This window comes from Hemiscyllium ocellatum, chromosome 30, assembly GCF_020745735.1.
Source record: "Hemiscyllium ocellatum isolate sHemOce1 chromosome 30, sHemOce1.pat.X.cur, whole genome shotgun sequence".
Lineage (NCBI taxonomy): Eukaryota > Metazoa > Chordata > Chondrichthyes > Orectolobiformes > Hemiscylliidae > Hemiscyllium > Hemiscyllium ocellatum.
Genome location: NC_083430.1, coordinates 3,454,631 through 3,467,471, shown reverse-complemented (window position 1 = coordinate 3,467,471; position 12,841 = coordinate 3,454,631). Strand labels below are relative to the sequence as shown.

The window sequence follows — 12,841 nt, the reverse complement described above, 5'->3', positions numbered from 1 at the left end:
ACACATTCATTCATGCTACCATTATTTAGAACTAACCCTTTATAACATTTTGATTGCAGATTTTCGAAATGAGTTTGATCAGATAACTCTAATCTGGGATGAAGTAAAGGATTTATCAGACACTGACTAATCATTTTGGATCTGTTTGTTTCTTTGAAGTTGATGGTATAGTACTATGGCCTTCTAAAAAAATGTACATCTTACTGATTTTGTGAAGCTCTCGCATTAGTGAAAGATACATTATACTCCTCCCTCTATAGCAAATATATCCTCTTTTAGATAGATACTGCACACAGTAGTCCAGCTGTGATCTCACTGTAGCACATAAATTGGCCTTCCTAATTGGTTACTGTACCTACCTGTCTACTTTCATTGACTGGCATACAGTATAAGGCTACCTGGACCTATTTGTGCATTCACACTTCCAAAAATATTATCATTTTATATTGCTCTTCCCTTCTGCTTTTAACACTGTAGTTTCATGTTTAGCCACATTCTATTGCATCTGCCATGTGCTTAGCTATTGTTGTGAACTTGGGTAGAGTAATTCCAAATTGGGAGACAGGACATTAGATTTGCTAGGGCGGCACGGTGGCATAGTGGTTAGCACTGCTGCCTCACAGCGCCAGGGACCTGGGTTCAATTCCTGCCTCAGGCGACTGACTGTGTGGAGTTTGCACATTCTCTGCGTGGGTTTCCTCCGGGTGCTCCGGTTTCCTCCCACAGTCCAAAAGATGTGCGGGTCAGGTGAATTGGCCATGCTAAATTGCCCGTAGTGTTAGGTAAGGGGTATATGTAGGGGTATGGGTGGGTTGCGCTTCGGCGGGTCGGTGTGGACTTGTTGGGCCGAAGGGCCTGTTTCCACACTGTAAATAATCTAATCTTAAAAAAAAAATTTGCTGTGTGTAAAATTGTAAAGTGAGGGAAGTGTGGCATGGTCCTTTAAAAAATGATGTGTTTTTCCTATGCTTAGAGATTTAAAATTATGTCTGTGAGAAGCAGCTTGTGGGTTTGCCGGTATAGAAAGTACCCAAATTGAAACATCTATTGAAAGTCCAAGCAGCATTTTTACCAAGATAACAGATTTGGATTTTAGCCAATCAATTTAAACCAAAAACCTATTAAATTTAAACCTGATGGTCTTGACAAAAGAACCAATACTACGTAAGAAATATTGCTGTCATCACGAGTATAAACAAGGCAGTAGTTGGACTGAGACCCCAGAACCAATTGCCATTTGCTAAGAGATAACAGTTCTCACAGTCCTCTATGTATTGGAGAAAGCATACTCTAAATGACATCATTACCAACATCGGAGAAGGCATTTCAGACAAAGGAAAATGTTGGAGAAGGCATTTTGGTCAGAGGAAGATGATGAAGAAGACATAGAAAGTTCAAAGACATAATTTATGTTTTTGTATGTGTGTGGGACTTGTAGTTATTGCGACAGCTAAAAACCGTTAGAATCTTGCTTTATTTAGAAATCAGTAGTTAGAAGGGATTTATTCAGATTGTTCATAATTTAGTTAATTTGTTCGCTCTTAAGAGTTAGATAAATAAATTGTCACTTTTTTTTGTTTTTATTTGATTTAGCCACTAAAGGTTGCTGAGAAACAGATTGCCCCTCTCTGCACACTCCTTTTAACATATTATAAAGCACATGGCCCCTCTCTGGGTGTTTCAGTTTTGGTTATCATAGGGCAAAACCTCCGCTTTATAACACTCGATTTGTCTAAATCACCTTGAAGCCCCATTGCATCTTCCTCACTGTTTGAAACAAACTCAATAAAATTTTAGACGAGACCAACAAATCTGGAAACAGGACAATTTATTACGGACTTGCAAGTACGAGCTACAACTGCACAAAGCAATTGAGCGAATTATACCTTTGAGCTGAGTGAGGTCACCTCTCCAGACTCCTAATTACCCAATCTCTCTTCCTAGGCTATACAACTGTCCATCTTCGCTCCACCCTTGTTACTTCCCCTTCCCCATGTTGGCAACCTTCTTCCCTGTTAGTGCTGACATTTTTATTATTTTGTCGATAGTACATCAAGATATAGTTTAACATTTTGTATCAATACTGCTGGTACACTCCATTCTCCGTACACTTCATCAGCTTTGTACCATTTTTGTACAGCTCAGGCATTTTAGTTATCTCAGTTTTTTTGCTGAAAACTTATTTTAAAAGAGTTAACTTGCTTATATTATACTCCAGAATTCGTATTTAATTAACCATAATTAAAAGTAAAGATACACTTCCCTTAGTACCTGCAGACTTAATAATTTTTCTGCTGGACCCCTTTTCTTCATGTTTTTTTATATCTGAAAAAACAACACTTCTTTTCATTTCTAACACTCACAATTTAGATTCCTGTCCATGTTACGTCATCAGCGAACTTGGCAATGTTGATTTGGTTCCCCCATCCAAATCATTTCTATGTATGTATACTTTATGTATCATGAAAAGCTGGGGCCCATGCGCTAATCCTTTGAGCTCACTGCTCCTTTTACCCCACTGTAAGATATTGTACTAAAGCACTCTATGAACAGTACCGCACATTCCAGCCCTTTGGCCCTCGATGTTATGCCAACCTTTTATCCTACTTTAAGATCCAACTAACCTACATACCGGATGTCTTATTATTATCCATGTGCCTATCCAAGAATTGCTTAAATGTCCCTCATATATCCGACACTACCACTGCTGGCAGTACATTCCACGTACCCATCACTTTTTGGACTTAATACCGCCCATATTTATTTTGTAAGATGTAGTGATTCACCTTTCCTCCTCAGACAAGAAAGAATATTGTTGTAATTCATGCATACATTCATTAAATAAGAACCATTGCCAATCCACCTTCAACCCTTTTAGTATGGTTTCTCCATCCTTCATTGACAATTCAGTCCTCAGACCCCATAAGTTGCTGTTATTTAGATTCATGACCTTAGTTTCGGATTTGGCTATTTCATCTTTGTGAAGAATTCTATCATATTATGGTTGCTGTTCTCCAAGGGACTTTGCATAACAAACCATTTGAGATTACTACACTGGTTTTAATTGAGGATGTGCTTATGTGCTTACAAAAGACAATGTAATTCTGAAATAAAAAAATATGTTGTCGAAATTTAACAGCTCTGCAGCCTCTATTTCTCTATCCAAGTCCAAAATGTTTCTTTTTAAATTGCTTTTCTGTGTTTTTCATTACAGGTAGTTCTGCTATTATGCAGTTGTTGCATTCTTGTGCGGTCCCTTGCTGTGTAAAAATCGCGCATTAAAGTGCCAGCAGTTAAAGTGTTCATGGTGCAATTGCTTTATAGCCAGCACACGTTTATATATAAAAAAAAATTTATTGGTGGGAAGACCCACTACGCGTACATTTTTTTCTCCAACCTCAATTTTCAAGGTCATCGTCCTGTTCCAGTGAGGCCCGAACCTGGCCTTCCAAGGTTTGGATCCGCCCCTCAGAGTTCTCCGTCTCGGTCTAAGATGCTGCAGTCCTTTGCTCAGCTGCTTCCACATGTCGATTCAATGCCTGAATCTCCAGCTCATGCTTTATCAGCGTGGCAGGAATCAGTTCTAGCTGTGAGTGGATGCAGCTGTTCCACCAAGCTCAAAGGGCCACTACAGGAGGTGAGGAATCAGCTGCAGGTGTACCTGACACAGCAGGGGAGTGCTCTGCCTGCTGCACTCCCCTAGCTCCTTTTCCTTTATTAGTCTTCATCTCGACTCCAAAACCTCGAAATCCAAATTTAAAAGGTTCTAGGAGTTCTGCCTGCTTTATGCTGAAAATGTTCCTTGGGGTGGCTCATGGGGGAGGAGTAGGAGCCCAACTTGCCTGGGGTATGGCACAGAGTACAACACAGCTGACTTTTCAGACTGCCGCCATCTTGAATCTCCTGCCAACACACGTTTTAAAAGTTGGAGCTTTAGTAACAATGTCCCTATTCGTTAATCGCTTTACATCCAATTTGCGTTGATGAAAACTGCTGTATGGTACAACTACCTGTATTCCTTCAACTTGAAATGAAACAAAATGAAATGCAATGAGACATAAAAGCATGAAGCTTTGTGATGACTGAATGATTAGGAAGGCCACTGGTTTTAAAGTGTTCCTGTGTTTTGCTGAATGAATTTGTGTTTTAAAATTCGGTCATTGTTATAATCTGGATTTACTATGTTACTGCTCAAGCGAATGAGATGAATGAAACAGGAGTTCAAATTTCATCACACAAATTTTAGTTCAGTTAATTAAATTATTCTGAAAGATAAAAGCTAGTCTCAGCAATGATGAAGCCAGCAGATTGCCTAACAGCCTATCTGATCCACTGATTTCCATTAGGAAAGGAATTCTGCTGTTGGAACATGTGCATTTCCACAACAGTGTAGTTGATGTTTAAGTGCTCTCTGAAATGGCCAAACAAGCCACTCAGTTGTCAAGAAGATTTGTTACCACCTCTGAGAGGCAAATACACATGGCTATGTCAGTGCAGATATGAACCAAATTTTGCTGGATTAGCTAAAATGAAATGAGAAGGAAAAACACGTGACACCTAATGGTGACCTAATGACTGTGTTAGTCACAGAATCATAGAGAAAGCACTGAATAAGGCCCTTCAGCCTGTCAAGTCTCTTCCAGTCAAAAACAACCACCTGCTCTGGTCTGATCCTTGGCCAAGTTGGTGTAAACGGGTTCACATGTAATTATTAGCATTGCATGGGTAGGATTTCTGCAGTGTTTTGGAATGCATTGTGCTTTAATTTAGGACATTGGGTTTATTCCATTGTTAGAACTACTTTGAGTAATTGAACTCCACAATAAACCTGACGGACCAGGGAAAGTGAGATTAAAAGTGACAAACAAATGGCTTGAGTGAATTTAAAAAACAACCATGCACAACACATAAAATCAGTCATCAATAAGCATGTACCCCACGTGAAAATACCAGATGATTTATTAACTCCCTAACTCTCCTCACTCACTTTGCATTCTGTACTCCCATATTTATGGCAACTTGAAATATCCCTGATAGGACAGCCTGGCAGGTGGCTCCACATGCTCCTGAAGGATAGGGTGGCCATCAGCTCTTGACAGTGAATCATTGATGCTGGGCACCCTGGTCTTGCCCTCTCTGCTCCTGAGCAATTAAGCTGAGGGTGGAGACTTGAGTCTTGCTGTTATCCTTAGAGATAGAGGGAACTAGGAGCTCAATGGCTGTAGGTTGGCAACAGCAACAGACTGGAAGCCCTGGTGTCCGGGGTGCTCTGATTTGGTTCCACAGCTCTAGACTGTGCTTTCACTGAGGGTCCTGCTTACTCCCTGGTTGCCTGTTCCCTGGGGCCTTGTTCCAGCTGCAGACAGGACAAGCCAGTTTTCCCATATGCATAGAGGAAATACAGACTTGACTGCCATATCAGTTCTCAAGAGATCAATACCAATTATCCTCCAACATTTTATTCCAGTCTCTGCATTTTTTGTTGCATGATTCTGCTTTTGGATATTTTTTAATCAACCTTTTCAAAGATGTTATTACATGTATGTGGAACAGGTCGGCTTGAACCTGGGTCTCCTGACTGAGAGGTAGGGATACTACACCACAGTCCTAAGCCACTGTTTGTGCTCTATCCAAATTCAAAGAGGAAAAAAAAAGAAGAGAAATTGTGCAGGAAGTAGCAGTTTAGGAGCTGGATAGCAAATAGATGACAGCAGGTACTGAATCCAGCGTTTAAACTACATGTGCATTGCAATAATGCACAATCAACATTTGGTTAAGAAGTATTGCAGTGTGCATCTCATTAAAAACAGTAAATATGTAGTTAAGGCAACTCAGATTTAAAAGATTTGGCTTTGCTTGCATGATGTTTTGAAACAGTGTAAGTTGATGGAGATATTTTTAACAGCTCTAGCTGCAGATATTGAAGGTGTAGTACAAAGGTAAATGAGACAGTTTGCAGACTGTCACAGCTCATGGAGATGTAAAAATAGTTAAATGTCACATTCCTGCTAAGGAGCATCATTTTAACCACAGGAGGGCATATTTTATTAGCTTAAAATGGGGCAGCACAATGGCTCAGTGGTTAGCACCACAATCTCACAACACCAGGGACCTGGGTTCAATCCCAGCCTTGGGCGACTGTCTGTGTGGAGTTTGTACATTCTTGCCATGTCTGTGTGAGTATCATCTGTTAGTCCAAAGATGTGCAGGTTAGGTGAATTGGCTATGTTAAGTTGCCCATAGTGTCAGATGCATTAGTCAGAGGAGGGAAAGTAACTGTGAGGACCAATATGTCAGAAAAGGAAGGACAGGCAGAGACAGGTAAATCAACATGATGGTACTAATGGGCTGAAGTGGGTTTATTTCAGTGTAGGAGTATAATAAGTAAGGCAGATGAGCTTAGAGCCTGATCAGTACATGGGACAATAATATTGTGGCCATTACAGAGACTTGGTTGACAGAGGGACAGGATTCACTGCTCAACATTTCCAGGTTTGTTGGTTTAGATGAGATAGAGAGGAAAGTAATAGAGTTGGAGGAGTTGCATTAGTAACCAGGGAGAATGTCACAGTTGCACTCAGATACTATAGGGCTTATCCACTGAGGCAATATGGTTAGAGCTCAAAAGTAAGATGGGTGCAATCACTCGGATAGAATTATATAATAAGTCCCTCAACAATTACCATGACATTGAGGAACAAATATGCAGGCAGATTATAGAAAGATGCAATGAAAGAGGGTTGTCAAAGTGGGTGACTTTAATGCCCCCATTATTAATTTGGACTCCCTTAGAGCAAGAGGCTTAAAAGGGGGCAGAATTTGTTAAATGCATCCAAGGGGATTTTTTGAAACAGGTATCGATAGTCCAACTAGAGGACGGGCCATTCTGTCCTTGTATTGACTAATGAACCCAGCCAAGTCACTGACCCTTTCAGTGGGAGAACATTTTGGAAACATTGATCACAACTCCTTACGTTTTAAGATAGCTATGAAAAAGGATAATTCAGGATGTTGTGGGAAGGTACTATATTGAGGGAGGTCAAAATATGTCAATATTAAGCAGGAGCGAAAGTGTTAGTTAATTGGGCAAGTCCACATTTGACATGTGGGAGTTATTTAAAGACCTGCTGATGAGAGTTCAGGACTGGCATGTTCCAGTAAGGAGGAAGGATAATGATGGCAAGATAAAGGACCCTTGGATAATGAGATAGATTGTGAATTTAGTCAAAAGGGAAAAAAGAAGCATATGTGAGGTTGAGGAAGCTAAAATCAGACAGGGCCGATAGCGAAAAGGGGCCATGAAATGACCTTGGCAAATAGGATAAAAAGAATCCCAAGGCATTCTATACATTCATCAAAATCAAGAAGATAACCAAGGAGACGGTAGGGCCATTCAAGGATAAATGAGGGAACTTGTACTCGGAGGCAGAGGATGTGGGTGAGATCCTAAATGAGAGCTTTGCATTAGTATTCATCTAGGATAAGGATATGGAGAATAGTGAGATTTGTATGGAGCATGCTAGCACATTACGGCATCTTAAGTGATTTTGGGTCTCTTGAAGAGCATTAAGGTGGATAAGTCCCCAAGACACAATGGTATGTACACAGGTTATTAAGAGAGGCAAGAATAGAGATTGTTGGGGCCTTGACAAAGATCTTTGTATCCTCGCAGGTCTCTGGAGAGGTCCCGGACAACTGGCAAGTACTTAATGTTGTTTCTCTGTTCAAGAAGGGTAACAGGGATAATCTTGGAAACTATAGACCATTGAATCTTACATTGCTGCTTGGGAAGCTATTGGAAAGAATTCTTAGGGATAGGAATTACGTACATTTGGAAAAGTATGGCCTAATTAGAAACAGTCAACATGGCTTTATGCAGGGCAGGCCATGTCTTACTAATCTGACTGATGTTTTTGAGGAGCTGACAAAGATGATCGATGAATGTAGAACAGTGGAATGTTGGCCTCATGGACTTTAGAACATAGAACATAGAACATAGAAGGATACAGCGCAGTACAGGCCCTTCGGCCCTCGATGTTGCGCCGACCGAATCCTACCTAACCTATACTAGCCCAATAACTTCCAAATGCCTATCCAATGCCCGCTTAAATGACCATAAAGAAGGAGAGTTCACCACTGATACGGGCAGGGCATTCCATGAACTCACAACCCGCTGTGTGAAGAATCTACCCCTAACATCTGTCCTATACCTACCACCCCTTAATTTAAAGCTATGTCCCCTAGTAACACCTGACTCCATTAGCGGTAAAAGGTTCTTAGTATCTACCCTATCTAAACCCCTAATCATCTTATACACTTCTATCAGATCTCCCCTAAACCTTCTCTTCTCCAATGAGAACAGCCCCAAGTGCCTCAGCCTTTCCTCATAAGATTTTCCTACCATTCCAGGCAACATCCTGGTAAACCTCCTCTGCACTCGTTCTAAAGCTTCCACATCCTTCCTATAGTATGGCGACCAAAACTGCACACAATACTCCAGATGAGGCCTCACCAGAGTCTTATACAACTGCAACATGACCTCAGGACTCCAGAACTCAATTCCTCTGCCAATAAAGCCCAGTACACCATATGCCTTCCTCACAGCACTATTTACCTGGGTGGCAACTTTCAGAGATCTGTGTACATAGACACCAAGATCCCTCTGCTCATCCACACTACCAAGTAGCCTACCATTAGCCCAGTAATCCATCATCTTGTTATTCCTACCAAAGTGAACGACTTCGCACTTAGCTACATTGAATTCCATTCCAGTAAGGCTTTCAACAAGGTCCTTCAGGCTCATTCAGAAGATTAAGATGCATGAGATCCATGGTGACTTGGCTATGTGGATTCAGAATTTATTTGCCTATAGAAGGCAGAGGGTAGTGGTGGAAGGGTGTTTTTCTAGCTGGAGATCCATTGTGTTCCGCAAAGGGAAGTATTGGGAACTCTGTTGTTTGTGATATATTATGCAAATGACTTGAATGAAAACGTAGATGGGTGGGTTAGTAAGTTTTCAGACAATACAAAGATTGGTGGACTTATGGATAGTGTAGAAAGTTATCAAAGGATACAACGGGATATAGATCAGTTCCAGATATGGGCGGAGAAATATCAGATGGAGTTTAATCCGAATAAGTGTGAGGTGCTGTGCTTTGGGAGATCAAATATTAAGGAAAAATTATTGACAGGACCCTAAACAGCACTGATGTACAGATCTCTTGAAGTTGAAATCCAAAGCTCTGTGAAAGTGGCTATGCAAGTAGATAGGGTGGTAAAGAAGGCATATGGTATACTTGCCTTTATTGGTAGGGGAATTAAGCATCAGGGTCAGAATGTTGTGTTGCAGCTTTATGGGACTTTGATTAGGCTGGACTTAAGAGTATTGCATTCAATTCTGGTTGCTGTATTACAGGGAGGATGTCAAAGCTTTGGAGAGGGCGTAGGAGAGGTTTACCAGGAACCTGCCTGGATTAGTGGGTATAAGGAGAGGTTGGAAAAGCTCACTTTGTTTTCTCTGGAGGAGGCTGAGGGGAGGCTTCATAGAAGTCTTTCAGGAGATGTACAGATTGAGTTGATGCTCAGAATCTTTTCCCCAGAGCTGAAATATCTAATTGGGGGGGGGCAAGTTCAAAGGAGATGTGAGGGGCAAACTTTTTTTGTAAATACAGGAATAATAGGATTCTGGAATGCACTGCCAAGTGGTGGAGGAGGCAGATATGATAGCGGTGTTTAAGGGACTTTTAGATAAGCACATGAATATTAGATTAGATTAGATTACTTACAGTGTGGAAACAGGCCCTTCGGCCCAACAAGTCCACACCGACCCGCCGAAGCGCAACCCACCCATACCCCTACATTTACCCCTTACCTAACACTACGGGCAATTTAGCATGGCCAATTCACCTGACCCGCACATCTTTGGAATGTGGGAGGAAACCGGAGCACCCGGAGGAAACCCACGCAGACACGAGGAGAATGTGCAAACTCCACACAGTCAGTCGCCTGAGTTGGGAATTGAACCCAGGTCTCAGGCGCTGTGAGGCAGCAGTGCTAACCACTGTGCCACCGTGCCACCCACATTAGTTGAGGCATGGATTACAAAAGCAGGGAAGTCATGTTGGAACTGTACAGAATTTTATTTGGCTACAGCTGGAGTACTGTGCATCAGTTCTGGTCCTAGGAAGGATGTGATCTCAGTGAAGATGATGCAGAGAAGATTCATCAGGGATGAAGCAGTTTAACTATGAAGCAGCAGAGAAAACTGAGATGGATCTGAATTGAGGTCTATTATGTTGAGATTATGCAGACCGGGTAGATAGAAAGCAGCTGTTCCCCTTAGTTCAAGGGTCAGTCACAAGGTGCCAATTATTTGAATGTGAAAGACAGGAGGTCTAGAAGGATTTGAGGAAAGCGTTTTCACCCAGAGGGTAATAGGAAACAGGAATGCACTGCCTGGAAGGGACACCTCATAACCTTTGAGAATACCTGGAAAAACACTTGAAATGTCATGTCTTTAGGCTATAGGCTGAGTGCTAGAGTCAACTTGAGTTGATTTAGAATAGCTTTTTGTCAACGCAGACAAGGTCCTTGTGTGTCCTGTATGATTCAATGTTTAATAAAAGCATTATTGGGAATGAAATTATTTATCATGAGCAAATTTAGCAGTTGGCTACCAGTGTGTTTCATAATAGCTTCTAATTGCGGACTCTGAGGCTGGAATTTAATTGAGCAGAAGGGTCACAGCTGAGGACTGTGCCCAAGTGAAAACAGAAATTGCTACAGAAACTCAACAGGTCCAGCAGCATCTGTGGGAAAAGAGAAGAGTTAATGCCTTAAATCTGATATGAGTCTTTTTCAGAACAGAGTCCTTCTCCTCTCTGTCCCCATTAAGCACCATTTCACCTACACTCACTTAAGTGTCCCAATCCTAGACTGTGAATATTAACTTAGCAAGATGCAGAGGCCTAAAGAGCAAGTCCTTTTAGGGTTGTTCTTGGACTTCATGCAGGGTTTTTTGTTCAAAGATACTCAGTGCCTGATTGAAGGACCTGTGAGAAGCTCTATTCTAGCTGCTGACTCCCTCCCCTGCAACCCAGATTGTGTGATAAACTTCCCATCCTCACTTGATTGTTGCCTTGGTCTCTTGATAATCCTGGCTCTTGGGTGGATTCATCACTGTCATCAGCTACTGCTCCCTGGAGGTTCAGCTGAGCAAGTACAGCTGCAGCCTCTGGATGACTAGCAGGGATGCTGCCTGAACTGCTGTGCTCTTCCAGCACCACTGATCCAGAATCTGGTTTCCAGCATCTGCAGTCATTGTTTTTACCTAGGTCTCAGTTTATACCAGGGGGATGTGGACATCCCGCTGATAATTAAAACCAAAACACCCAGAAAAAATTGCTTCGCCTCTTAATCTGATAAAAGAAGAGTGAAACATAGTTTAACCTACCTTTTACCCCCAATCTGTTATAAAGGAGTGGTTAAATGAAATGGAATCCTTTCACCCACTCTTTAATTAACAAGTAACAATTTATTTATCTAACTCCAACAGTGAACAAATTAACAGAATTGCTAACAAACTAGACAATTTTCTCCAAGTACTGACTATTCCCTAACTGAACTAAGTTCTACTGCAATGAATGCTGTTCAAATAAATACAATTCTCATTTATATAAAACCACCAAGTAATAAGAAAAATGATAAATTACAAAGTAATCTCTTCAAGTTCACATAGTCTTTTCCGTTTTATCTCCAATCTTTCTTCTGCTGATCTCATGTCACAAATGCCTTTCTTTGTTGAATTCTGGTATCCAAAAAGCCTCTCTCTGTCAAATTCATGGCAGGAATATTAGTTTAGAGTATCGTGTACCTTTAGATGTTGCTTAATCAGAGCTTAAAGATTTCTGTGAGAGCCCAATATTTACTGTTCGGATGGTGGGTGGATCTCTCTTAATTTTCAAAAAATATTTACATAAATACCACCGATGATGCAAATTCTCATATGACTGGTTTCAGGCTGTAAACTCCATCCATTTTTAAATACAGTTGGCTTTGATTTTCTGAGTGTTTGGTTTAAATTAATTGGCCAAACTCAAACTTGTTGTCAAAGAAAGCATAAGGTCTCCACTCACAAAGTCAATTGTTACATGTTTCCATTTTAGAATTGTCTGTGCAATCCCCTAACTGCTCATGGGCCCCTTCTCCGTTCAACTCTAATCTTTAAAAGCACTTTACTTCTTAAAGGGTCATGCCAAAGCGTTCCGCCATTTTTACACACCAGTTTCGTGACAGGTGGCAGAGAAGGGGAAAGGGTATGCAGAGCCTTTGGGCTTCTTAGGCTGAAGGAAGGCCAACCATTTTCAATCTGCCATGTAATTTGGCAATCTCTCCTGAAAGCATGATTCCTGTGTAAGGTGTTCAGTGTAGGATGCAAAACCTCTATTTCCTGCAATTAAATTCTGCCTTCAGTCTCTGACCTTGGAGACACTGTGAGTATAATAGTGGGAAACTGGCAGCTGCACCATGGATGGATCATGAATGTAATTTGGACATAGCCTTCAACATCTAGTTGCATGAGACAATTAAGAGGGTTGGTTTGTCAGTGTTCCCAATTTAAAACAGGCCACCAGAGAATCTGCCTCTCATTGACTCAAACACAGGCTTTAGAGAAAAAAAAGAAGGCACTGATGAAATTGAGCAGGTCTGATAGTGTTTGTAAGGAAAGAAACAGTGTTAACATTTTGAATCCAATATGATTAGAACATAGAACAATACAGCACAGAACAGGCCCTTCGGCCCACGATGTTGTGCCGAACATCTATCCAAGATTAAGCACCCA

At 41.2% G+C, this 12,841-nt stretch overlaps 1 protein-coding gene across 1 annotated transcript in view; it reads left to right on the top strand.

The window, feature by feature from the left end:
• The window catches only part of LOC132829988 (nuclear GTPase SLIP-GC-like), a 151,219-nt gene extending 148,083 nt beyond the window's left edge, over window positions 1-3,136 (top strand). Inside the window, exon 19 of the mRNA XM_060847440.1 lies at window positions 60-3,136. Coding sequence (XP_060703423.1) covers window positions 60-130 — 71 coding nt within the window. The 3' untranslated portion in view covers window positions 131-3,136. The remainder of the gene's footprint in view (window positions 1-59) is intronic.
• The last annotated feature ends 9,705 nt before the right edge of the window (window positions 3,137-12,841 follow it).